Source organism: Hyperolius riggenbachi, chromosome 2 (genome assembly GCF_040937935.1).
Source record: "Hyperolius riggenbachi isolate aHypRig1 chromosome 2, aHypRig1.pri, whole genome shotgun sequence".
NCBI classification, from domain to species: domain Eukaryota; kingdom Metazoa; phylum Chordata; class Amphibia; order Anura; family Hyperoliidae; genus Hyperolius; species Hyperolius riggenbachi.
In genome coordinates, this window is record NC_090647.1 from 527,892,369 (window position 1) to 527,918,825 (window position 26,457).

Consider the following 26,457-nt stretch of genomic DNA (forward strand, 5'->3'; position numbering starts at 1 on the left):
GGGGAATTAGACAGGCTAAACTCTCTAAATACATACATGGTGCATTTCTATGTGTTCCTTCTGTCCTGTGCAAGAGTTCAGCTCCACTTTCAATGTTAACATTTTTTTCACTGGTCAATATAGTTCTGCTCAGGAGCAGTAATATTTTACATGTTTGGACATTCTCCTGCATTTGTTGGATCGTTTGGGCAAAGTGAAAACATTGCTGCTCATCAGCTGCTCTGAATACCGCCAGCGCCTTATCGCCAGGCCTCTGCCTTGTTATTCTTGGCACACAGTCAATACTTCAGTGTACAGAAACCATCTCCCATCTCCAGCTGGGCGCTACCTACTGCACAAAACCAGTCTCACAGTGCCTGGTGCAAAGTTTATAAGCCTAGGCAGTATATCAAATCATTTATTACCCAGATTAAATTATGAAAACGGTCATTGCGATGATGATTTATTCATTGAGGTTTATAAACAGAAACAAGGCACATTTCACTGACAGATAACAGGCAGTCGGCATAACTCGGCCAGAAGAGGATTAGATAAACACTATTAAAATAGTTTGGATGTTATTAGAGAATCCTGTAATTTGCATCATTGAAAAGCCTGTGTACATATTTTGCTTGCGATTTTGTGTTCAGTAACTTAGAAAAGCCTAAGGCAGGAGGAAACGGAGGCGATTTCACGCAATGCGAGATCACACAGCAATGCGCAAATTATGTCTTCTGGGGGTTTAATTATTATTATTATTATTATTATTTAGTATTTATATAGCGCCAACATATTACGCAGCGCTGTACAGTGTATTTATATATTGTCTTGTCACTAACTGTCCCTCAAAGGAGCTCACAATCTAATCCCTACCATTGCCATGTCTATATTATGTAGTGTAAGTACTGTAGTCTAGGGCCAATTTTAGGGGGAGCCAATTAACTTATCTGTATGTTTTTGGAATGTGGGAGGAAACCGGAGTACCCGGAGGAAACCCACGCAAACACGGAGAGAACATACAAACTCTTTGCAGATAGTGCCCTGGCTGAGATTCAAACCAGGGACCCAGCGCTGCAAGGCGAGAGAGCTAACCACTACGCCACCGTGCTGCCCAATAATAGTACAGTAGCTAATGGTTTTCAATGACCAATCGCATGCGAAATGGTGCATGTAATACATTTTTAAACTCACCAAAATCGCATCCCTGAAACACAAAAGGTTCCTGAAAATGCATTATGTCCATAGGAAAACATGTGTGTTTGTGCATTGCAGCAAACTGGACACGATTTTCACAAACGTGACCCCGTCTGAAGATTATGGTGCGCACACACATACATACACACACATTATAACGGTCGCCTGATCAGAACTCGATCCCTAGGGCGATAGTTCTGGGCACAAACTCATACAGACACGTCCCTTGGCAACCACCAAGCAAAGCATATTGTAGCTATGGGGAAGAGAGGAGGGACTATGGCGCGGCACACAATGCGGCCGCTTCTGGTGGGCGGGGTAAAGAGGGGGACAATTCTTAAGGTGCATACACACATCAGACTATAGTCTTTGGAAAATGAAAGATCACAGACCAATCTTACCCCCTTCCATGTAGTATGAGAGTCATACTCTACAGTCTATTTTATGGAGCTGAACTCCACATCAGAAAAAAAATCTTTGCAAGATGCTGCACACACAGATGCTGTACAGACACAAAAGATCAGTAGCTGCAAAAGATCTGTTCCTGCCAAAAATCCATTCCTGCAAATTGCAATGATAGTCTATGAGATCTGCAGATCATCATGCACACATGATTTAACTGACATTGTGTGCAGCATCTTGCAAAGATTTTTTTCTGATGTGGAGTTCAGCTCCATAGAAAAGACTGTGTAGAGTATGGCTTTCATACTACATGGAAGGGTGGTAAGATTGGTCTGTGATCTTTCATTTTCCAAAGACTATGGTCTGATGTGTGTATGCACCTTTAGAGTTGTTGCTATGGCTTAAAGTTCCAGCATGCTGGAACTTTAAAGTGTTTTGAAACTAAAAATCTCATCTATGGTTAAACACGGTGTAAAATGACAATAGAATCTCATTATAGTAAATTCTGATATAGTAAACCTCTGGCTATAGTAAACTCCCCAGGCTCTACTTTGTTTGCACAGCAATTACTTAATTACAAGTTAATTCTTGAAGACAAACACACACTAGATTCTCTGCCAAGACAACTACAAATGGCCTACTTGGCTGAGTTCACCCTAGCGCTAGTGTGGGCTTTAGTACATCAGGCCCATAGGGACAGCTTTCTCCACACAGGCCATCAATGACCATCTCCTGTGGTGCCTTTTAACTAATTTCAGACTGGCAGGCTCTGGCCCCATAAAGTGACCCTTAAGCCCGCCGTAAAACAATTTTTTTGGTTAGGGGGGGGCCCTAACCAAAAAAATTGTTTTACTCACCTGGGGCTTCCAATAGCCCCCTGCAGCTGTCCGGTGCCCTCGCCGTGTCCCTCCGATCCTCCTGTCCCAGCCCGGGGGCCACTTCCGGTTTCACCGTTAGGACCCAACAGGATGGGAACGCGAGTGATTCTTCACGTTCCCAGCCACAATGTGCTTTGAGTCCTATGGGAGAAAAGCGCTTTACAAATGTTATTGTATTGTATTGTATCACAGGATGAGGGGAAAGCATGGCCACCTACATCGGCGGCAGTGTTGCCAACCTTTCACGTTATTTTTTACTGACAAATACCTAAAAATTTACTGACAAAAGATTTTTTTACTGACAACGGAAAAATGAGCGTGGTCACGCAACAGAATGTGAGCGTGGTCATGGGTGGGGCCAAATATACATGATTTTAGTATTGCTGTAAAAGGTCTGCCAGGGAAGTTTGAGCTGCCATAGTGTTTCCCCCCCTTCCCCCAAAATACATGTAATCTTACAGCATTTCATCAAAAATCCACGTAATCTGGCAGAGGTTCTTCCAAAATACAGATAATATGGCAGTGGTTCCCAAAAAATAGATGTAATCTGGCAGCAGCGATTCCCCCAACATACACATAATCTGGCAGCAGTTCCCAAAATACATTTAATCTGACAGCAGTGGTTCCCCAAAAATAGGTAGCCCCAGGTCTATAGGTGTCCCTAGAAAAGGTGGCCAGGGGTATAGATGTCCCTAGAACAGGTAGCCAGGGGTATATGTGCCCAGTATATGTAGGCAGGGGTACAGGGCCAGTTCTAGACTGGCACATATGAGGGGGCAGTCAAATGGGTAGGGGGCAACATGTTCGAGGAAATTTGCGGCGCGCAAGGCGATGTCAGTGGGCATGGCAAGTAAATGCACATGAGAGACAGCATTGCACCAGTAAATGCACATAAGAGACAGCCTTTCACCAGTAAATGCACGTAATGAGAGACAGCTTTTCACCAGTAAATGCACGTAATGAGAGACAGCTTTTCACCAGTAAATGCACGTAATGAGAGACAGCTTTTCACCAGTAAATGCACATAATAAGACAGCTTTTCACCAGTAAATGCACATAAGGCAGCTTTTCACCAGTAAATACACATAATAAGAGACAGCTTTTCACCAGTAAATGCACATAATAAGAGACAGCTTTTCACCAGTAAATGCACATAATGGCAAACAGCCAGCGTCCTCAGTATATGTAGCCAGGGATATATGTGCCCAGTATATGTAGCCAGAGGTATATGTCCCCAGTATATGTAGCCAGAGGTATATGTCCCCAGTATATGTAGCCAGGGGTATATGTGCCCAGTATATGTAGGCAGGGGTATATGTCCCCAGTATATGTAGCCAGAGGTATCTGTCCCCAGTATATGTAGGCAGGGTATATGTGCCCAGTATATGTAGTCAGGGTTATATGTGCCCAGTATATGTAGCCAGAGGTATATGTGCCCAGTATATGTAGGCAGGGTGTATGTGCCCAGTATATGTAGGCAGGGTATATGTGCCCAGTATATGTAGGCAGGGTATATGTGCCCAGTATATGTAGCCACAGGTATATGTCCCAGAATATATAGGCAGGGGTATATGTGCCCAGTATATGTAGCCAGAGGTATATGTCCCCAGTATATGTAGGCAGGGTATATGTGCCCAGTATATGCAGCCAGAGCTATATGTGCCCAGTATATGTAGCCAGGTGTATATGTGCCCAGTATATGTAGCCAGAGGTATATGTGCCCAGTATATGTAGCCACAGGTATATGTCCCAGTTTATGTAGCCAGAGGTATATGTTCCCACAATAGGTAGCCAGGTGACCCCCCCCCAGCAGGTGGAGAGCAGCGCAGTGGAGGGAGAGCTGTGGCATCAGCGATGGAGAAGGGGGGCAATCTCCACCCCCTTCCCTCACCTTCGTGCTCTCCCTCTCTCGCTGTCCCCTCCTGAACTAAGTGATGAGTGGCTGGCAGGCGGCAGCGAGCGGAACTCACCTGCGTCTCGTCGCCGGTGCAGGATGATTTGCCGCTACTCTGTTCTAGTCCAGACCAGAGCAGCAGAACTTCCGGCGCTTGGAGCGAGACGGAAGGTAAGTCCGTCCGCTGCCAAACGCCACTCTGCACTAGAGATGGGAAGTTCGGATCTTTTCAATGATTCGGATGATTCGAATCGGATCATTGAAAAGATCCGGATCTTTGATCCGAATCTCGGATCATTTTACTAGGGAAGCATTCGGGGGTGAAATGACTAGCAGGACAGGACTTTCCCTGCGGTGGACAGAGAAGGGGAGGGAGGTGGACACACAGAGAAGGGGAGTGTTATACTCACGTGGCTCTGCTCCGTCCTCGGCGTCTTCCGCATGCGACTTCCGCGTTGCACTGGCGTCCTCTGGTCTCTGTGTGCGCGCGCGTTGCCGGCCGCGGTTTAGCGACGGCTGCCCGGGGCGTGCGTACATTCGTAAGGAATGGCGTCAGACCTTGCGTACGGATGTGCAGGGTTTGGGCGGACGTTCGTACGCATGCGCAGCGTTCAAGATTACGCGCCAAAGCGCAGCCCTGCCCCTATAAAAAGCCTGCTCTCCCAGCAGTCGGTGCTGTTCGTTCTGGCAGCTAGTGTGTGGTTCGCCTGTCTAGCCCTTGAGCTCCGGCCAGCCATCTACTTGTTTGATCTGCCGTTGTGACCTGGATTGCCTGACTACTCTTGATCTTCTGCCCCTGGTTTGACCCTTTGCCTGATACTTGACCACGTCTGTCTGCCGCCTGCCTCGATCCTGCCTGCAACTCGATAACGCCTGTCTGCCGCCTGCCTTGACCTTACGCCTGCATCTCGACCAACGCCTGCCTGCCTTGACCTTACGCCTGTAACTCCACGCCTGTCTGCCGCCTGCCTTGACCTTTGCCTGGACCCGGATTACACTTACTGGATACTCTACACTGAGGTGTCACTGTTCTTTTGACCACCAGCTGAGATTATCCCAGTAGTGACCTGGTGCACACTAGGCAGCTAAGTCCAGCCTTCCTTTCGGGGTTTGTCGGTGAAGACCCCTGGACGCTTAGACCCCACTACTGGGCAACATCTATTCCTGCGGTGGAAGAATCAACAGTGGCCGAAGATATAACAGGATGATGGTGGACAAAGACGGGCAGGGAGTGGACAGAGAAGGGAGGAGGGATGAGCAGAGAGCAGAAATGTTTGTTTGCACACAATACCCACATGCTGCAATCATATGCTTTACATATATTCACCTATATGTTCATCTGTATACTTTGAATGCAAACGTCGCACAGTGAAAGAAAGCATTCCCCAAAGCATTCCCAGAAGTGAAGTGCAGCTGTTTAGAGCAGTGCAGGAGGATCATATTGCCCTGCAATCACAGTGCCTGCCCTGTCCTAGCCCAGCACGCTGTCTACAAAGTTACTGAGCTTTGCTTCTGAGCCAAAAGTTTCCAATTTGTTCACTGTGCACAACTACGAACAGACATATCTGGCAGTGGCACCGATGTCCCCTCTCTCTGATCTACCTGTCCCTGCAAGGCTGGCTCCCCTCCAACAGAGCGATCCATCTCTGCTTTGTTTCCAGGACCCCGCTACCCGCTGAGAGGGGGATGCGCCGCTCCTGGCCACGCCCCCTTTGCAATCCGAATCACTCATTTTGATGATTCGGATGATTCGACTCACAAAAGAGATTCGGATCAAAGATCCGAATCGTTCATGATCCGGACAACACTACTCAGCACTTAGTTCAGGAGGGGACAGCGAGGGAGGGAGAGCACTAAGGTGAGGGAAGGGGGCAGATTTCCCCCCTTCTCCACCGCTGCCCACAGCTCTTCCTCCACTGCACTGCTGTCCTCCTGCAACAGGGCGGGCGGGTGGCCGACTGGCCGCCCTTACGGACGCTGCTGAATTCCTTACGGAATTCACGGGTAGCTTATTTTGTATCAAAATTTACGGGCTGCCCATAAATTTACGGACGGTTGGCAACACTGATTGGTGGGGAGGGAGGCCACTCCCCCCCCCACCTCAGGTTCTTCCACCTTTAGCATTAAATAGGTGGCAGCAGCGGTGGGCAGGAACACAGGCACACCTCTATACATTCCACCGCCGGAAGTTCTGCTCTCTAAGCCTCTAACGCTACTTCCGGTTTATCAGGAAGTAGCGCATGGCACCTCCGCAGTGCAACGTATAGAGGTATGCTTGTATTCCTGCCCGCTGCTGCTGCCACCTATTTAATGCTGGAGGGGGAGCGCTGAGGGGAGAGCCGGAGGTGAAGGGGGGGGGGGGAGGGGGAGTGGCCCCTCCCAACTGATGTAGGTGGCCACGCTTTCCTCTCATGCTCCGACCACTCCTGCCCCCCAAAATGCACCTGAGAGGGCCCCTCGGGAAAGGCATCTAAATTTCCGCAGGGGGGCGCGTGATTTATAGCTACGCCCCTGGCGAGCACGCATTCTCACGCCTGCGCAGTATGGAGCTGCCTGTCTTTAAGAACACTCGAGCAGCGAGGGATTTGAACAAGGGAGCCAGCGTTGGAACCAGTATACCGTGAGAGGAACGAGAAGGCTTTATAAGAACCAGAGCCTTGCTTCTCCTTAGGTAAGTATCTGTTTTTGTTTTTTTTATTCGCTTCAGACTCACTTTCAGGCTCAAACAAAGCCTGCATACAAAAGCAGAAACTACAGCACACATAAAATGACAGATTATACGCCATACCCTACACACCGACCATCTGATCTCATACGTACATAGAAAGGACCATGGTCATGCTTTCATAACCTCCGCAAACAGTCAGAACGAGACAAAAGTGCCTGCTGTATCCAAGCGCTCTGTGCCCTCCAGCATTCAGCAATACACAAATGCTGTTTGTGCTACAAAGACATAAACACAGAGGGAATATTAATACAATACCACCGGTTTGTGCCAAGTTGTGGTCATTTTATCTCCACCTGGCACACCCTGCAACGGCTTAATGAAAAAATAATATACTGCAGGCAAAAGCACAATGAAAGGGAGATTATGACTGGCAAACAACTACCTCAGTGCTGGGAAACCAGCCTGCCAAACAGAAACCCTGGCATGGACGTGCCCGCGGTGGCCAACGGGTGAGAGCGAAGTCTGCGGACAAAGAACACTGAGGAACGATAACATTGTAAAGACGCGTTGGCACACCTCTCAGTGCAGCATGGGTAACGGAGCCAAGATCGGATAGCACCGTTCAATCGATTACATGTTTAAAGAATGGCCAACACACTGGGCCGCAATTCAAGCAATTTGTCCACCGTGGACTAATCTAGCTATTGTTTTGTGGTCAATAAGCTGCACCCCTTTGTCAAGGCAAATCACGCAGTGTCCTGTTATTAAGACAATGAAGAGATTTTGTGCTACAGGAACGTGCTCAAGTCGAAAGGAATTTTAAGTAATCCGTCGCAGTATTTTTCCAAGAACTGTACCTGAGACATTGAAAGCAAAAAGGATTTATAGGGAAGGTCCAAGCACCATAAAAATAAAAAATTCACTTACCTCCGGCTTCCCCCAGCCTCCTGCACCCGTCCTGTGCCCTGCACCGCTGCTCCGGTGGCTCCCGGTCGAGACGCTAACCTCGCCAGGTCGGCTTCTCCTGCGCTCCAGCATGCGGCTCACATGGTCCTGCGCAGTACAGTCCTGATGATGTCAGTGTGACTCTGAGCCGCTTGCACATGCACAGTGGGCATCTTGTGAACGAGGGGACCCCGGAAAACCGGCAGTGAGCTGCAGCGAGGGTACAGGACGGCTGGCAGGGGCTGGAGGAAGCCACAAGTAAGTGGATTTTTTATTTTTAGCGTGCGTGGATGTGTCCTTTAAAATTACCTGGGGCTTCCTTGATCCCCCTGTCGTCCATTTGCGCTCCGCTGCGCCACTGACGACCCCCGTAAAGCAAAGAGGATTGAGCATGCGCAGTTCGCTAAGAGTTGTAACTGTGCTTGCACAGAATGCTCCTGTCAATGGAAGCACACAGCCAAGATCGTGCATGCGCAGTGGCCCGCAACCCGGCTGGATCACAGTCTTCACAGTAGCAGAATGGAAGATACTGCGCAGACACAGGTAGCAAAATCACTGCATGTCGCTGGAGGAAGCCCCATAAATAAATGAGCTTTCAATGTCACAGGCTTAGCTTACTTACAGGCTTGTCACCTCATCAGCATAGTCTGCTGTTTCAAATCCCAGTAAATCCTGGTGATTGGCTAAATAGTCCTGCCCAAGCCACTACTCACACCAAACCGTTCCCATGCCAGTCATACCCCCCTCCAAGCTCCCGCTCACATCATCTGGCCACTGCACAAACGCTACAACCAGGCGGCAACCACATGGAGAGGAGGTGAGGAAGTCATTAGTCTGGATATTACAGCAGTCCTATGGGCTCTGTTTTGTTATAGAGAGTGGAACTGTTGAGGTAGTAAGGCTGTGTATTCATTACAGGGTCACTTTTATTTCCTCCTTAGGATTTCCACACACAACAGTGTGGACTACCCTACTGCCCGATCATCTGTTGCTGACCATTGCTCACCTGATTATTATTCAATCTAATCATCTGTTGCTGACCACAGCTCACCTGACTATCCTACTGCCTGATCATCTGTTGCTACCCACCGCTTGTCTGACTGCCCTCCTGACTGATTATCTGTTGCCGGTCGCTGCTTGCCTGGGAAATGGAGGCAGCCATTTTGATTTCGTTATAAGAAAATACCAGTTGGATGGCTGCCATGACATCAGCGGTGTGTAAATGTCACATGATAGACAAGCAGGCAGCCAGCAGCACCAGACAAGAGGTAGAGCTGTTCTATATCCTCATCCTGCATCAGAGATTTATAAAGCATTGAAAACAGAGATTTATTAACATACTCCAACAAAAAGATGTGAGGCGCTGGGTGTTGTTATGACACCTGACTGTTAAATACTCCATTGCTTACTGCCTGGTGAAGCAGGAAAATACCCGTGAAACGCGTTCCAACATCTTTTTTTGGAGTATGTTAATAAATCTGTTTTCATGTCTGCTTCAGGGAGTTAAGTCCACTACTGCCTCCACAGCAATTTTAAATTTTTAGCATATTTTATCCTGTTGGCACCTTTCTTTCTGATCTACAGAGAGCGACTTCTTAATCCAGGTCTTAAATCTCTCTGCCTGCATTTACAGTGATTGCCTAAAGGGTAACTCTGGTTTGTGAGTATTTTTTTTTTTACTTACTTTCATTGTCCACCCTTATCCAGTACATACTACACTATATTGGGCTCTCGGTGCCTCTTCCTTTTGTCATTGAAGACAGAGGATTGGCATAACAGGAATGCAAGTAGCATACGCCAAATGAAGCAGGTGCCAGCTCCTTCCATATATTCCTTTGAATCCATATTGTACAGTACAGCGATCTTTCTAACTCTGGCTTTAGAAAGCAGCGTCCCTCCACGTGGAGCAGCTGATTAGCAGAGAAAGAATGCTGTTTATTGTCCTGAAGCAATTTACTAAGAATTGGCAACAAATGATTACATTAGAAGCGCTGGACATCGTTTCCTGGGAACTCCTGTTAATCATTCAACACACCTTTCCCTCCAGCACGATTCTGAAACGCTGATCCTGAAATTTCTGCTTACTTTTCGTCAAACATGCAAAATAACAGAAGTGAGTATTGTTCATTTCAGCAAGAGGAAACTGTAAGCGTGTTCTGGGGAATCAGATAGGAATCTGCAAACACAGGCTGAAGTGTGACACCTGAAGTGATGGATGGTGGTAGAGGAGAGACAAGGTTAATGGCATGAGGGTGCAGAAAACACATTCTGGTCATGTGCCTGTGCTGCTACTGGAGGTCAGTGATGGCATAGAGCAGGGGTCAGGAACCTTTTTGTCTGAGAGAGCAATAACCACCACGTATTTTAAAATGTAATTCCGTGAGAGCCATACAATATGTTTCAAACTGGGACAGTAGGGCTCATGCCCCTGTTGCAAGGGAATGTGTATACAGTCGATCCGCCGGGCAGCAGAAGTGTCAGATACGTCTTCAGCTTCTCTTGGTTTTCAGCAACATTAGCAATTTCCCTGAGAGCCAGACAGGAGAAATACAGACTAACAGCTTGTACAATTGGCTAGCTGACTTGGGGGTTGATTCACTTTCTAGGAAGGGATCCCCACACTTGGACACAATAGGCTGCCCGTGAAGTGACAGTAAGCCTACAGGGCCACTCAAAGTGCGGGGATCTCATCCTACAAAGTCAGTGGACCTGGCAGGGCCTAGAGTGGGACAATTGGAGCAGCCGTTAGTTTTGGGGTAGCGCATGCTACAGCAGTACCGTGCCTACTTTGAAAATGTTACTTGTGCTGCCACACTAAGCTGTGCTGCTTGAGCAGTGTAGCTTAGTGAATAAAACCCCTACTGATTTGTATGTGAGCCAGATGTAGCCATCAAAAGAGCCACATCTGGCTCCCGAGCCATAGGTTCCCTACCCCTGGCATAGAGTTTAGCCATGTTTAAAAGCGAACCTTCTGTCTTAGAAACTGCTCTTTATCGCTTTCCATGTGGTCAGGCCGAAAATGTATATGTATTTCCACTTTAGAAATAGTTTTCATCAAGTCCAGAAATGCTGATGAATATCCTATCTCCCCCTCTCTCCTCTGCTGCAGGAGTGTCCAAACTTTTTAGGCTAAGGGCCATATCCCTGTTCCTGAGAGTGCTAAGGGGCTGAACTAACAAAATTAAAACACAATTTTTGCTGATATCTGTTAGGTACGCTATGCCTGTGACATATTGCCAAATAAAATATTTCCATGGGAAATAACCCATGTACAATGAGCAGTTACCACAGTGCCAGCTGCTAGTCTATGGGGGTTAATGATGCTGGCAAAGTGGCAGCTGCTAATCAGTGACTGTTACTGCTGCTGGCACAGTGGCGGGCGCTAATCAGTGGCTGTTACTGCTGCTGGCATAGTGGCAGGCGCTAATCCGTGGCTGTTATTGCTAATGGCACACTGGCAGCTGCTAATTAGTGACTGTTACTGCTGCTGGTACAGTAGCAGCTGCTAATCAGTGGATGTTACTGCTGCTGGCATAGGAGCAGCTGCTAATCAGTGCCTGTTACTGCTGCTGGCACAGTGGCGGCTGCTAATCAGTAGCTGTTACTGCTGCTGGCATAGTGGCAGGCGCTAATCCGTGGCTGTTATTGCTAATGGCACACTGGCAGGTGCTAATCAGTGACTGTTACTGCTGCTGGCATAGGATCAGCTGCTAATCAGTAGCTGTTACTGCTGCTGACACAGTGGTGGATGCTAATCAGTGGCTGTTACTGCTGCTGGCACAGTGGTGGCTGCTAATCAGTGGCTGTTACTGCTGCTGGCACAGTGGTGGCTGCTAATCAGTGGTTGTTACTGCTGCTGGCACAGTGGTGGATGCTAATCAGTGGCTGTTACTGCTGCTGGCATAGTGGTGGCTGCTAATCAGTGGCTGTTACTGCTGCTGACACAGTGGTGGATGCTAATCAGTGGCTGTTACTGCTGCTGGCACAGTGATGGCTGCTAATCAGTGGCTGTTACTGCTGCTGGCACAGTGGCGGCTGCTAATCAGTGGCTGTTACTGCTGCTGGCACAGTGGCGGCTGCTAATCAGTGGTTGTTACTGCTGCTTGGCCCAGTGGCAGCTGCTAATCAGTGGCTGTTACTGATGCTGGCACAGTGGCGGCTGCTAATCAGTGGCTGTTACTGCTGCTGGCACAGTGGTGGCTGCTAATCAGTGGCTGTTACTGCTGCTGGCACAGTGGCAGCTGCTAATCAGTGGTCGTTACTGCTGCTGGCACAGTGGTGGCTGCTAATCAGTGGCTGTTACTGCTGCTGGCACAGTGGTGGCTGCTAATCAGTGGTTGTTACTGCTGCTTGGCCCAGTGGCAGCTGCTAATCAGTGGCTGTTACTGCTGCTGGCACAGTAGCGGCTGCTAATCAGTGGCTGTTACTGCTGCTGGCACAGTGGTGGCTGCTAATCAGTAGCTGTTACTGCTGCTGGCATAGTGGTGGCTGCTAATCAGTGGCTGTTACTGCTGCTGGCACAGTGGTGGATGCTAATCAGTGGCTGTTACTGCTGCTGGCACAGTGGTGGCTGCTAATCAGTGGCTGTTACTGCTGCTGGCACAGTGGTGGCTGCTAATCATTTGCTGTTACTGCTGCTGGCATAGTGGCATTTGCTAATCAGTGGCTGTTACTGCTGCTGACACAGTGGTGGCTGCTAATCAGTGGCTGTTACTGCTGCTGGCATAATGGCAGCTGCTAATCAGTGGCTGTTACTGCTGCTGGCACAGTGGCTGCTGCTAATCAGTGGCCATTACTGATTAGCCTCCCCCCTCCCTCACCTAGGGGCCCCCCTTCCGCGCTCCCCCCTCCCTCTAAAATTGCAGCCAGCCAGCGGCAGCAACGAGGAACCGGCATGCTCAGAGGAGCGATAGCGCTGCGTGCCGCTGGTCTAGTCTCTGTCTCCTGCACTGGCCAATCACGCTCTCACAGGAAGTACTGTGAGAGCGCGATTGGTCAGTGTGCAGGAGACGGAGACCAGCCCAGCAGCACACAGCTCTATCTCTCCTCTGAGCATGCCTGTAAGTGATTCCTCGCTGCTGCCGCTGGCTGGCTGCAATGTTGGAGGGGGGGGGGGGGGTAACGCGGAAGGGGGGGCCCCTAGGTGAGGGAGGGGGGGGGAAGGCTTCCACCCCTCCCCGCCGCTCTGTGCACAATTTCCCCCCCTTCCTGCGCTGTGCCCCCTCTTCAGCTCTGGGGGCCCCCCACTAACTGGGACCTGTCTCTGTGGGGTTATCTGCCGCCAGCCAGATTGCATTTTGTGGTGGTATCTGCCGTCAGCCAGATTGCATTTTGTGGGGGTATCTGCCACCAACCAGACTGCATTTTGTGGGGGTATCTGCCGCCAACCAGATTGCATTTTGTGGGGGTATCTGCCGCCAACCAGATTGCATTTTGTGGGGGTATCTGCCGCCAACCTGATTGCATTTTGTGGGGGTATCTACTGCCAACCTGATTGCATTTTGTTGGAAAATCTGCTGCCATTTGACTACTTGATGAATTATCATGAGGCATGTAACTACTTGATTATTTTATCTAAAATGTATCTGGTCAGACCTAATCTCTGTGAATAACACCGCTGCTTATTTTGTGTTTTGTTTTGGTTTTCTTTTAAGTCTGCCCATGACTCATCATGACCACGTGGTGACACCCACTGTGGACATATCGCTATTGGAGACTGTTCTCAGAAGTGCTCACAATCTATTTCCTACCATAAAGTCATGCAAAATTTCTAGAGTACATGTGTATGTGAGCTCAAAATGGGGAGGGGAGGAGGAGAGGGGGCCCAGGCTATAACTTCCTTGGTGGGCCCTTAGTGTCCCAGTCCGACCCTGGTGGCTGTTACTGCTGCTGGCACAGTGGTGGCTACTAATCAGTGGCTGTTAGTACCTACAGGTGAGCAAAGGGGGAGGTAGGGTGGCAACACAAGGATACCTCTGCATACAGCACCTCAGCAACTGTAGAGAGCATTGGGGGACACCAGAAAAGGCTTAGTGGGCCACATTTGGCCCCCAGGCCGGACTATGTAAATGCCTGTCCTACTGCTTGATTTGCGTTCTTAATTTTCCTGACCCAGCATCAATTGGTAGTAAGTCTTGAGGAAGGTCTATCGAGACATTCAACTTAAAGAATACCTATAACCACCAGGAGGGGAAGAAAGGATTATACTTACCTAAGAGGGAAGGTTCTGGATGCCTTAGAGCCTTCTTCTGGTCATTTCTGTGTGTCCTCATTCCACTGCCAGGGCCCCCATTCCACGTGCGCTCAGTCTGAAGTGGTTTGTTTTTAGAAGTACTTGGAGACCAGAGTACGTCTGTAGCCTTCCGAGGAGACCCCAAAACGGCAGGACATTTGAATGGGGGCCCAGCAGTGGACAAGGGTTCATCCCACAACATTTGCTTTAGATTACCCCTCACTTTCTATCATAGTACAGGCTGTCACAGGAAGGGGAAAAGATGGACAATCTCTCCAACAGGGATGCGGGAGACATTAAAGGTTTGAGCCCACTGCTGCGTTTATAAAAACGTATGCATTTTTTTCAAGTGTTTTTTGAATGCCTTTGAATGTGTTAAAACACATTAACCACTTAAGGATCGCCCCCAGCCGATGGGAGGCAGCAAAGTCCGGGCCTAAACGACCGCAATACGCCCATCTGCGGGGGGCGGCTGCGGGCGTGGTTATGCGGCGATCGCATCATTCGTGACGCGATCAGCCGCTGGCGACTGGCTCCGCCCCCTCACGCTGTAACCCGCCGGCCGTTACTAGCACCCGGATCACCGCATGTACATCGTATAATAGGCTTTGTAATGTATACAAAGCCTATTATACTGGCTGCCTCCTGCCCTGGTGGTCCCAGTGTCCGAGGGACCACCAGGGCAGGCTGCAGCCACCCTAGTCTGCACCAAGCACACTGATCCTGCCCCCCCTTCCCTCTGATCGCCCACAGCACCCCTCAGACCCCCCTCCCCTGCCCACCCCCCAAACCCCTGTTTGCACCCAATCACCCCCCTAATTACCCATCAATCACTCTCTGTCACTTTCTGTCAAAGCTATGTTTTTTTGTAACCCTAAACTGCCCCCTGCTCCCTCCTGATCACCCCTCCACCCCTCAGATTCTCCCCAGACCCCCCCCCCGTGTACTGTATGCATCTATCCCCCCTGATCACCTGCCAATCACCTGTCAATCACCCATCATTTACCCCCTGTCACTGCCACCCATCAATCAGCCCCTAACCTGCCCCTTGCGGGCAATCTGATCATCCACCCACACCAATAGATCGCCCGCAGATCCGACATCAGATCACCTCCCAAGTGCAGTGTTTACATCTGTTCTCTCCTCTAAACACCCACTAATTACCCATCAATCACCCCCTATCACCACCTGTCACTGTTACCCATCAGAATAGACCATAATCTGCCCCTTGCGGGCACCCAATCATTCGCCCCACACGCTCAGATTGCCCTCAGACCCCCCCTTATCAATTCGCCAGTGCAATATTTACATCTGTTCTTCCCTGTAATAACCCACTGATCACCTGTCAATCACCTATCAATCACCCATCAATCACCCCCTGTCACTGCCACCCATCAATCACCCCCTGTCACTGCCACCCACCAATCAGCCCCTAACCTGCCCCTTGCGGGCAATCTGATCACCCACCCACACCAATAGATCGCCCCAGACCTACCCTCAGATCCCCTCCAAAGTGCATTGTTTACATCTGTTCTGCCATCTAATCACCCACTGATCACCCATCAATCAGCCCCTGTCACTGATACCCATCAGATTAGACCCTAATCTGCCCCTAGGGCACCCAATCACCCGCCCACACCCTCAGAACGCCCTTAGACCCCAGCCCTGATCACCTCGCCAGTGCATTGCTTGCATCTATTTCCCCCCTCTAATCACACCTTGAGACACCCATTAATCACCTCCTGCCACCACCTGTCACCCCCTAGAACACCTACCCATCAGATCAGGCCCTAATTTGCCCCGTGTGGGCTCTTGATCACTCGGCCAAACCCTCAGACCCCCTTCCGATCACCTCCCCAGTGCATTGATTGTATCTATTTTCCCCTCTAACCACCCCCTGAGACACCCATCAATCACCTCCTGTCACCCCCTAGCACTCCTATCCATCAGATCAGGCCCAATACAACCTGCCATCTAAGAGGCCACCCTGCTTATGACCGGTTCCACAAAATTTGCCCCCTCATAGACCACTTGTCATCAAAATTTGCAGATGCTTATACCCCTGAACAGTCATTTTGAAAAATTTGGTTTCCCGACTACTCACGGTTTTGGGCCCATAAAATGCCAGGGCAGTATAGGAACCCCACAAGTGTCCCCATTTTAGAAAAAAGACACCCCAAGGTATTCTGTTAGGTGTATGAGGAGTTCATAGAAGATTTTATTTTTTGTCACAAGTTAGCGGAAATTGATTTGTATTGTTTTTTTTTTCACAAAGTGTCATTTTCCGCTAACTTGTGAAAAAAAAAAAAATCTTCTATGAACTCACCATACTCCTAACAGAATACCTTGGGGTGTCTTCTTTCTAAAATGGGGTCACTTGTAGGGTTCCTATACTGCCCTGGCATTTTAGGGGCCCTAAACCGTGAGGAGTAGTCTAGAATCCAAATGCCTCAAAATGACCTGTGAATAGGATGTTAGGCCCCTTAGCGCACCTAGGTTGCAAAAAAGTGTCACACGTGTGGTATCGCCGTACTCAGAAGAAGTAGTATAATGTGTTTTGGGGTGTATTTTTATACATACCCATGCTGGGTGGGAGAAATCTCTCTGTAAATGGACAATTGTGTGTAAAAAAAAAAAAAAATTGTCATTTACGGAGATATTTCTCCCACCCAGCATGGGCATGTGTAAAAATACACCCTAAAACACATTATACTACTTCTCCTGAATACGGCAATACCACATGTGTGGCACTTTTTTGCAGCCTAACTGCGCTAAGGGGCCCAAAGTCCAATGAGCATCTTTAGGCTTTACAGGGGTGCTTACAATTAGGCACCCCCCAAAATGCCAGGACCGTGAACACACCCCACAAATGACCCCATTTTGGAAAGTAGTGATAGCATAGTGAGTCCGTGGCAGATTTAATTTTCTTTTTGTCGCAAGTTAGAAGAAATGGAAACTTTTTTTTTTTGTCACAAAGTGTCATTTTCCGCTAACTTGTGACAAAAAATAAAATCTTCTATGAACTCACCATACCTCTCACTGAATACTTTGGGATGTCTTCTTTCCAAAATGGGGTCATTTGAGGGGTATTTATACTATCCTGGAATTTTAGCACCTCATGAAACATGACAGGTGGTCAGAAAGTCAGAGATGCTTCAAAATGGGAAAATTCACTTTTGGCACCATAGTTTGTAAACGCTATAACTTTTACCCAATCCAATAAATATACACTGAATGTTTTTTTTTTTTATCAAAGACATGTAGCAGAATAACTTTCACGCTGAAATGTATAGGAAATTTTACTTTATTTGAAAAATGTGAGCACAGAAAGTTAAAAAAGTCATTTTTTTGACAAAATTCATGTCTTTTTTGATGAATATAATAAAAAGTAAAACTCGCAGCAGCAATCAAATAGCACCAAAAGAAAGCTGTATTAGTGACAAGAAAAGGAGGTAAAATTCATTTAGGTGGTAGGTTGTATGACCGAGCAATAAACCGTGAAATCTGCAGTGGTCTGAATGGAAAAAAAGGCTCTGGTCCTTAAAGAAAACCTGAATTGAAAATGAAAAGTCAAAATAAGCATACACAAGTCATACTTACCTTCCATGTAGTCTACTCCTCAGTGTCTTTCTCCTTTCTCGCGTCCTGTTTGTTCACTGTGATCAAGGGAATTTTCCGTCCTCCATTTTGAAAATGGCCATTACCCATAACAGCTTTATGGTCAGCACACAGTTAAACTGTAACATTGCCCACTTGAGCCATAGGGAAACATGGACATTACCTGGTACATCAGTTTTCCCCTCAGCTATAACTGACAGCAACTGATATTTTACTGACAGCAACTGATATATTTCAGATCTGACAAAATATTGTCAGAACTGGAAGGGATTATTGTCAGAAGAAAATGGTGAGCTTCTGAGAGGAACTGATGGCAAGGTAACTATGTAATGTTCATTAGAAGTTACCTCATGTGTTAATTTTTATATTTTTACTCAGTACAGGTTCTCTTTAAGGGGCGAAAAGACTGTGGTCCTCAAGTGGTTAAAAACATTTCAAAAATGCTTGAAAATGCAGGCGTTTTTTATAAACGCAGCAGTGGGCTCAGGCCCTAGTTTATTATTATTATTTTTTTTTTTGATAGGTAGTTTTTTTGGGGTTTTTTTTGCACTAGGGCTTGTCGACGGAGCTCACCTGCACTGTGCATACTGCTTGCGCATAAGCACTAGCATCAGTGTGGAGTTGAAGCCGAGGAGTCTGAGAAATTTTGGGTACCTAGAGTCGGAGGTCTAAATTAACTGAGGAGTCGGATGATTTTTGTACCAACGCCACAGCCTGGTAAGTATAGCATTAGACTAAGGAGTAGGAGTCCAGGAATAAAATTAGGAGCAATTTGGGGTAACTGAACTTGGAGGTTTTATAAATTGAGGAGTCGGATGATTTTACTACCCACTCCACGGCCTTGACCTAGTACGGAGTATTTTCCGCCAAGCTCGTGCAGTGACTCCGAGCATTCGCGAGCTGTCTGAGCATGCGCAGTACGGGACAGTTCCATGGAACGTTGGGGGTCCAAGTGCTGGAACAGAGGGATTGGGCAAACCTCTATGGGATCCGGAGTCTTCCCTCTACTGAGGTAAGTATCTACATTTTTGGCTTAAAAAATGTCCCAGTTTTTCCTTAAGTTCTATGTGTGGTCTCCCTCAACTTAGTGGTGGGCTGGTGTTCATACTCCCAATCCCACTAAGGTCACTCTACCTGTATCAGTAGAAAAATGGCAATTCGATTCTGGTCCTTTGCTGTTAATAAAACAAAACTTGCCTTGATTTCTATAAACCATCTCAGTGCCTGAATGGAAACGCATGCAACATATATATTTGTGATAAAATTCTGCAATTCACACAAATCCACGTAAAGTTCTTTCCATGCCGCCATGATCACTTACTTCAAAATGAGTCGAAATTTTTCATTGTAACACGACTTGAACTCTTTGTTTGAATCTGTCGGGAATCTGAAAGAAAGATCAAATAATTACAGAAGCAATGGTTTGTATAAAATTCCCAGGACATGAAACTTATGAGAACAGAGGTTTCTGGGGTGGACCGCTGTGGAAAGATTACGGTTAGTCACTGAGACGACAAAGAAAATGTTACTGTTATCAACATGGTTAGATTTTATCTACTGCAACTCACCTGTAGCAAGGAGGTATAGCTTCTCCTACCCCCCTTCATGATTTGTAATACTGTAAGTACTATAAAGGCTTAGTCTAACCATTAGGTTTATATACTTACCTTCACAAAAAAACCTACAGTCGTCAGGCCCAGGATTTAAAGAAAACTGAAGTAAGGGATAGGGAGGCTGCCATATTTATTTCCTTGTAAGCGAAACTACTTGCCTAGCAGTCCTACTAATCCTCTGCCTCTTAGGCTAAGTTTCCAGCGGGATGTTGAGTTGTGCGTTGAGTTGTACTGCACATTAACGCTATGTTAACGTTGCATGCAGTTGGTACAGTGAAGCATACAGGCAATGAAAAGTATGCTTCCCTGTATCTGTTAACCTGTGCGTTTAGAGAAAATGCAGCTGTGGGTTACTAGAACGCAACATTTAAAACACAGAGCTAACGTCGCACTTTGAACATTGCATAGACTTATCATTACAGTGCGGCAAGCAGCGTTCTAAGACTTTATAACGCCCAATCTTAACATCACACTGTGAACCCTGCCTAGTACTTTTAGCCATAGGCCCTGAAAAAGCACACAGCAGATCAGGGGCTCCGGACTTTGTCAGATCTGACAAGATTAGCTGCATGCTTGTTTCTGGTGCGATTCAGCCACTACTACAGCCAAATAGATCAGCAGGGCTGCCAGGCAACTGGTATTGTTTAAAAGGAAATAAATATGACAGCCTCCATATTCTTCTCGCTCCAGTCGTCCTTTAATACACTGCCGTGTAAGTTTAAAAGTAACCCGAAAGGAGAAACATTTATTTCTTTGTAAACAATACCAGTTACCTGGCAGTCCTGTGGGTCTTTCTGGTCAGTAGTGTCTGAATCACACACATGAAACAAGCATACAGCTATTCTTGTCAGATTTACAGTCAGAAACTGCTGATCTGCATGCTAGTTCAGGGTCTATGGCTAAAGCCTCATCTACACACGTAGATGAGGCTCCGATGTGGTTTATCAATCAGCGGCTTGATTGATAAGATCCGACAGGTCGGATCTTGCCACCGCCGATTCCCTGCTCGTTCCCCACGAGGGGACAATGGCAGGGAATCGAGCGGAAGATAAGCGGCGCCGGGAAGAGACGAGGGCGGATCGAATGCGACGCACGCGCGGGCGGTGACGCGGCGGGTACGCGCGGGTGAGCGGTGACGCGGCGGGTACGCGCGGGGATGCGGAAGAGGCGATCCGGCGTCTAATCGAGCCGCCGGATCGCTCCGATGTAGCTCAGTGTAGATGGGGCTTAAAAGTATTAGAGGCATAGGATCATCAGGACAGCCACTGTTTAAAAGAAAACAAATATGTCCGCCTCCATATGGCTCTCACCTCAGGTTCCATTTTAGCTAGACTGTCCAAATAAACAAATGACGGGCATATTGACTACAAACAAAATGAGTCATTCTAGCATGTGTGTGCTCCATCCAATGGGATTCATATTTCACAGTAAAAGTGAATTCCAGACATCGTATCGTACCAATATCACAGCCTCACCGCAAGGCAAAACTACCACCATGGGGGTTCCGATAAGATATAATGGAGCCCTATGGACACTGTTAAAGGAGCCCACATACAGTCCTCAGATAAATTGTGGCCACTGAAGAAGGACCCAACAACCAGGAGAGGACTTCATCCAAAGAAGAAGACAACCAGGATAGGTCTTCTTCTGAAGAAAGAGACAACAACCAGGCTATATCGTCTTCTGAAGAAGGACCCAACAACCAGGATAGGACTTCTTCAGAAGAAGGACCCAACAACCAGGATAGGACTTCTTTAGAAGAAGGACCCAACAACCAGGATAGGACTTCTTCAGAAGAAGGACCCAACAACCAGGATAGGACTTCTTCAGAAGGAGGATCCAACAACCAGGATAGGTTGTCTTCTAAAAAAGGACACAACAACCAGGATAGGTCTTCTTCTGAAGAAGGACCCAACAACCAGGATAGGTCTTCTTCTGAAGAAGGACCCAACAACCAGCATAGGTCTTCTTCTGAAGGAGGAACCAACAAGCAGGATAGATCTTCTTCTGAAGAAGGACCCAACAACTAGGATAGGTCTTCTTCTGAAGGAGGAACAAAGAAGCAGGATAGGTCGTCTTCTGAAGAAGGACGCAACAACCAGGATAGGTATTCTCCATACACCTGAATATTGGGGTCACCCATGCGCTGCTCCAATCACCTCATGGTTATGCCAGCTTACTTTCTACATAAGCAAAAGCAGGATGTAGGAGTTGCCACAAAAATGGCTGTCATATATAAAGGGTAAGTGCATTTTTTACAGTAAACTTACCAGGTATTCACTATTTATTGTAGAAGCAAGAAGAACATTTGTGGATATTTATCCAGCTGGCAGCCTTGCTGTTAACAATCCTCTTTAGCTCCTTTCATTTACTATTGGCCGTACGGACAGAAGGGAGATGGGCTACTCCGAAGGGACTGAGATTAAATGGGACCCCAGACAAGGAAGTAACATGGGCTGCTATTTTTGATGGCGAGGAGAGCGCCAGCGCATACCACTAAGGCTGCATCTGAAATGACAACCAGCTCACGTGTGCAGCACCTCTAATAGGCTTTCTGCACACTTCACATTCAATTCAGATGCAAATCATATGCAAAACTGCTACTACTTATCATGCAAACAGGAAACTCAGGAGGAGGGGCTGGGAGCAGCTAACCTGATAGTTATATACTTGCAGAGTTAAGAAAAAGTGTGGGGAAGGCTGCGCATCCCTAAACACATGCTGCAATTTAATGGTTAATCGCATAGGCATACACCGCCTCTGTTAGACTGAAAAATGCATGCCCTGCATCCAAAACAAGTGCTAACATTTATTACACTAGGAGGAACTTTAGCTCCCAATATGGTTTGCATGCAAAGTATAATGTACTAGACACTTGCGCCACGGTGAGGCAAACCTCCGGGCAAGTGACCTAACCTAAATTTAAAACCTTGGGAGCAGCTAAGCAAAACAAATGTGTAACTTACATTTTGTTGAACAGCGAGGAGAGCGCCAGCGCATACCACTAAGGCTGCATCTGAAATGACAACCAGCTCATGTGTGCAGCACCTCTAATAGGCTCTCCTCGCTGTCCAACAAAATGTAAGTTACACATTTTTTTTGCTTAGCTGCTCCCAAGGTTTTAAATTTAGGTTAGGTCACTTGCCCGGAGGTTTGCCTCACCGTAGCGCAAGTGTCTAGTACATTATACTTTGCATGCAAACCATATTGGGAGCTAAATTTCCTCCTAGTGTAATAAATGTTAGCACTTGTTTTGGATGCAGGGCATGCATTTTTCAGTCTAGCAGAGGCGGTGTATGCCTGTGCGATTAACCATTCAATTGCAACATGTGTTTAGGGATGCTCTTTATGATGAGCCAGAAAAGCTGGTATTTGTGCCCCTTGAATTCCACTATGCCCCAGGCATTTGCCTAGGTTGTCTTGTGGTTAATCCTGCTCTGCGTGAGAGTCATCTAAAATATTGGGTAGCCAACAAATAGCAGTCTACAGTGGCTGGGGTTGCAGCAAGTGCAGATTCCTGTTTGGAAAGCTGCAAGCAGTTTCAGACTGCTATTAAATAATAAATCTGGTAAGTTTATCTCAAAGTCTGCATACCATTTAATATGATATAAGTGCAAATGCCATTTTATACGTTCAGAATGTATGTATTAGCTTGTAGAAAGAGACACAATCATCAAATGGATAAATAATCACTGAATTTCAGTTTTTCACATTTATCAATAAACACATTTTCAATAAGGGAACGTTATAGTGGATGTTACTTTGCTGCACTAAAGTGAAAGCAAAAATGCGTTCATAAAATCATTTATACACTTTCATATGTGTCGTTGGTGCAGCAGAGTTTCATTATGTGATCTTAAGGTGGCCACTATCTGTCCAATTTCTAGCGAAAAATCGTTCGAGCAATCAGAAATTCTGATCGGATTGGTTGTAAATAACCTCCGTTGGTGGACACAATAGATTATGAACGAGTGAAAAAAATGTCGTCTGAATGAATTTTCGTTGAACCAAAATTTGGATTTTCTTGTTGGTTGTGATAGATAGGAAGCAAAGATTGGTTTGTTGATGGTGTAGTGAACGATGTATTACCATATTTCACTTCCGATCAGAATTTCTGATCGCTCGAATGATTTTTCGCTAGAAATTGGATCATTAGTGGCCACCTTTAGGGTAAAGAAAATCTTTTACCACTTTGATCAATACATAAATAGTAACTGTAGCAACATAAACACTCTGGGCCACCCAGCCCAGACCATGTGATCATCTCCATTCTTCCTATGCGTCATCCCTGGAGGGGCAGGGAATCGATATTAACTCCGCCCCAGCCATGACCTGATTGGGCAATGTGAACTAGCCCATCTGATGTTGGCAGGTAGGGGTGTAGGGAAGAGGTGAACAGGGATAGATATCTTGGGGGCGTGTTTTAAATCACTACAGTTACGTCTTCGAACGAACCTGTGAAGGCAGAAATTATGATTCTGGTATTGCTCAACTCCCTGAGGTCATCCTGATCCTGTGTCTTCACTAATGATTGCTGAAGTGGAAAAAGCATTCAATTTATTGACTTCTGTCCTGCATGCCTATCCCAGGCCAGTGATCCAATAAAAGTTCCCCATACAGTACTTAAAGGACCACTATCGCGAAAAATTTAAAAATTTTAATCTATGCATGCATGTGTATAACATGTACATTTCTCTCAGAGTAATTTACTTTTCTCCTATGCTGCGGTCATTGAGTGTAGATAGTAAAATTATGACAGAACGGACAGGTTTTAGACCAGTCCATCTCCTCATGGGGGATTCTCATGGATTTTTTTTTTATTTTCAAAAGCACTTACTGAGTAGCAGTTGCTCTATCCAATTGCCAAAATAGTGTGCAACTGGGTAGGGAGGTCGGCTGACATCTTTGTACAGATCCTTTTTAGGGCGTGTTTTTGTAAAGAATTAAGGAAATAGTGAGAGCCCCCCCATGAGGAAATGGTCAAAGTTCAAAACCTGTCAGTTCTGTCACACTTTTAATACCCTCCTGTACGTGACAGCAACCTAGCACAAAATTAATTCATAGCTCATTTTACTTGAAGAGAAATGTACTTCATAAAAGTACCTGTGTAAATTTATTTTACATTTTTTTCAATACAGTGGTAGTAGTTATGGCAAATTCTATACCTGCATTTAAAGGGGGCTTCGATGCTTTCCTTGCGTTGAAAGACATCCATGGCTATAATTACTAGGTAATGCCTAATGATGCTGATCCAGGGATTTTATCTGATTGCCATCTGGAGTTGGGAAGGAATTTTTCCCTTTTGGGGCTAATTGGACCATGCATTGTAAGGGTTTTTCGCCTTCCTCTGGATCAACAGGGGTATGTGAGGGAGCAGGCTGGTGTTGTACTTTGTTCTCTGGTTGAACTTGATGCACGTATATCTTTTTTCAACCCAAATAACTATGTAACTATGGTCCTTTAATTTTCCTGTATGATTGACAATTAAATGCCATTATTTTATCGGATCGGAGAAGAACCGATTATGTTCCATTCTGCTCAACCGATGGAAATTGGCTGATGTCTGGTCAAATCAACCAATTTACTCAATCGGTCAGGATAAAGAACATTGGTCAATCGTAAAGGAATGGACTACTGTTTTTGTTTTTGTATCAAAGCATAGTGGCACACCATTGTACAGATCGATTAGCAATGGGGAATTGCATAGGATCTCGCTTGCAGTGTGTGGGCCATTAGTCGCTTTATCACTAGATGAAAAGTTGAGTAATGTATGGATATCTTAATACAGCCAGGATCAGGAAGTCCCAGAGATTGAGCCTTATGCTAGGTAAACACTATGAGATTTTCTGGCAGATATATTGTGATATCAATTATTTCCAAAATGTACGATCAATTTCCGATGGATTTCCCACTGTTTTCCGTTCACCCCTATTGGAAATCGATCGGCAAAAGATCGGAAATCAGATCAGACATGTTGGAAATAATCGATCTGACAGTAAATCTGCTGGAAAATCCCATAGTGTGTACCTAGCATTAAAAAAGCAATGGTAGCTTTGCGGCTTCTACCTTGACAGGTCCACCCTAAAGCAAATCTGAAGCGAAAATGCATTTATGAGATAATGAATTGCATGTGTAGTACAGCTAAGAAATAGAACATAAGTAGCAAAGAAAAAAAAAAGTCTCTTTTTTTCAGTACAGGAAGAGTTAAAAATACTTCAGTTATCTGGGTGGAATACAGTCCTGTTTTCTGAAGCACTTAAAGAGTCTTAAGCCTCACAAAAAGCCTGGTTTTTATTTCCTAGTCCTCAAACATGAATGCCCTATCTGAAACGCCGCATCCCAGCAGCTGAACACTCACTTAATCCCACCGAAATCCCCCGGGGAAGATGTGGGCATCGATTCTGTGTAGAGGCAGAGCTTAGTGTTGTAGCTCTGCCTCTACTACCGTCAATCCGCGCAGATCACCGCCTCCTCCCGCCCACTCAGTCTTCTTTCACTGAGAGGGGCAGGGAGAAGCGGAGATCCGCGCAGATTGACGCAAATAGGGGCAGAGCTACGGCCCAAAGCACTGCCTCTCCTGGTAAGCAAAATTTATGATTTTGAAAATCGTGGATTTTTGCCCCGGGATTTCTGGGGGATTAAGTGAGCATTCAGCCGCGGGGATGCAGCGTTTCAGGTAGGGCATTATTGCTTAAGAGCAATAGGAAATAAAAACAGGGTTTTTATGAAGCTTCAGAGTCTTTTTAAACAGCCAAAAACAAAAAAAAAAAACATGAGAGACAGCTTGAGATAAGGTTTTACTGCAGGACAGTTCAAAGGGTCATTATTTCTGCTGTGTTTTATAGCTTAAAAGACAGAGTGTGGTTTTAAAACTGCAAATATAAAAAAAATAAAAAAGGTATATAATTGAAAATAAAACAATGAGACTTTTCTTTGCTATTAATGTTCAATTCATTATCCGATCTACAAATAAAATTAATTATATCATTTTTTTTATTGCGTTTCAGGTGTGCCTTAATGAAGAAACAATTTTA

General features: G+C 46.4%; 1 protein-coding gene across 8 annotated transcripts in view; it reads right to left on the minus strand.

Annotated features, from left to right (window-relative positions):
• The window catches only part of ST3GAL6 (ST3 beta-galactoside alpha-2,3-sialyltransferase 6), a 242,363-nt gene that overhangs the window by 63,648 nt on the left and 152,258 nt on the right, over window positions 1-26,457 (minus strand). For all 8 annotated transcript variants that reach the window (XR_011026538.1, XR_011026539.1, XM_068270627.1 and 5 more), the window contains one exon: window positions 19,132-19,197. Coding sequence is in view for 6 of the 8 variants with exons in the window: in XM_068270627.1 (XP_068126728.1) it covers window positions 19,132-19,197 (66 nt within the window). In the remaining 2 variants the exon portion in view is untranslated. The remainder of the gene's footprint in view (window positions 1-19,131; window positions 19,198-26,457) is intronic.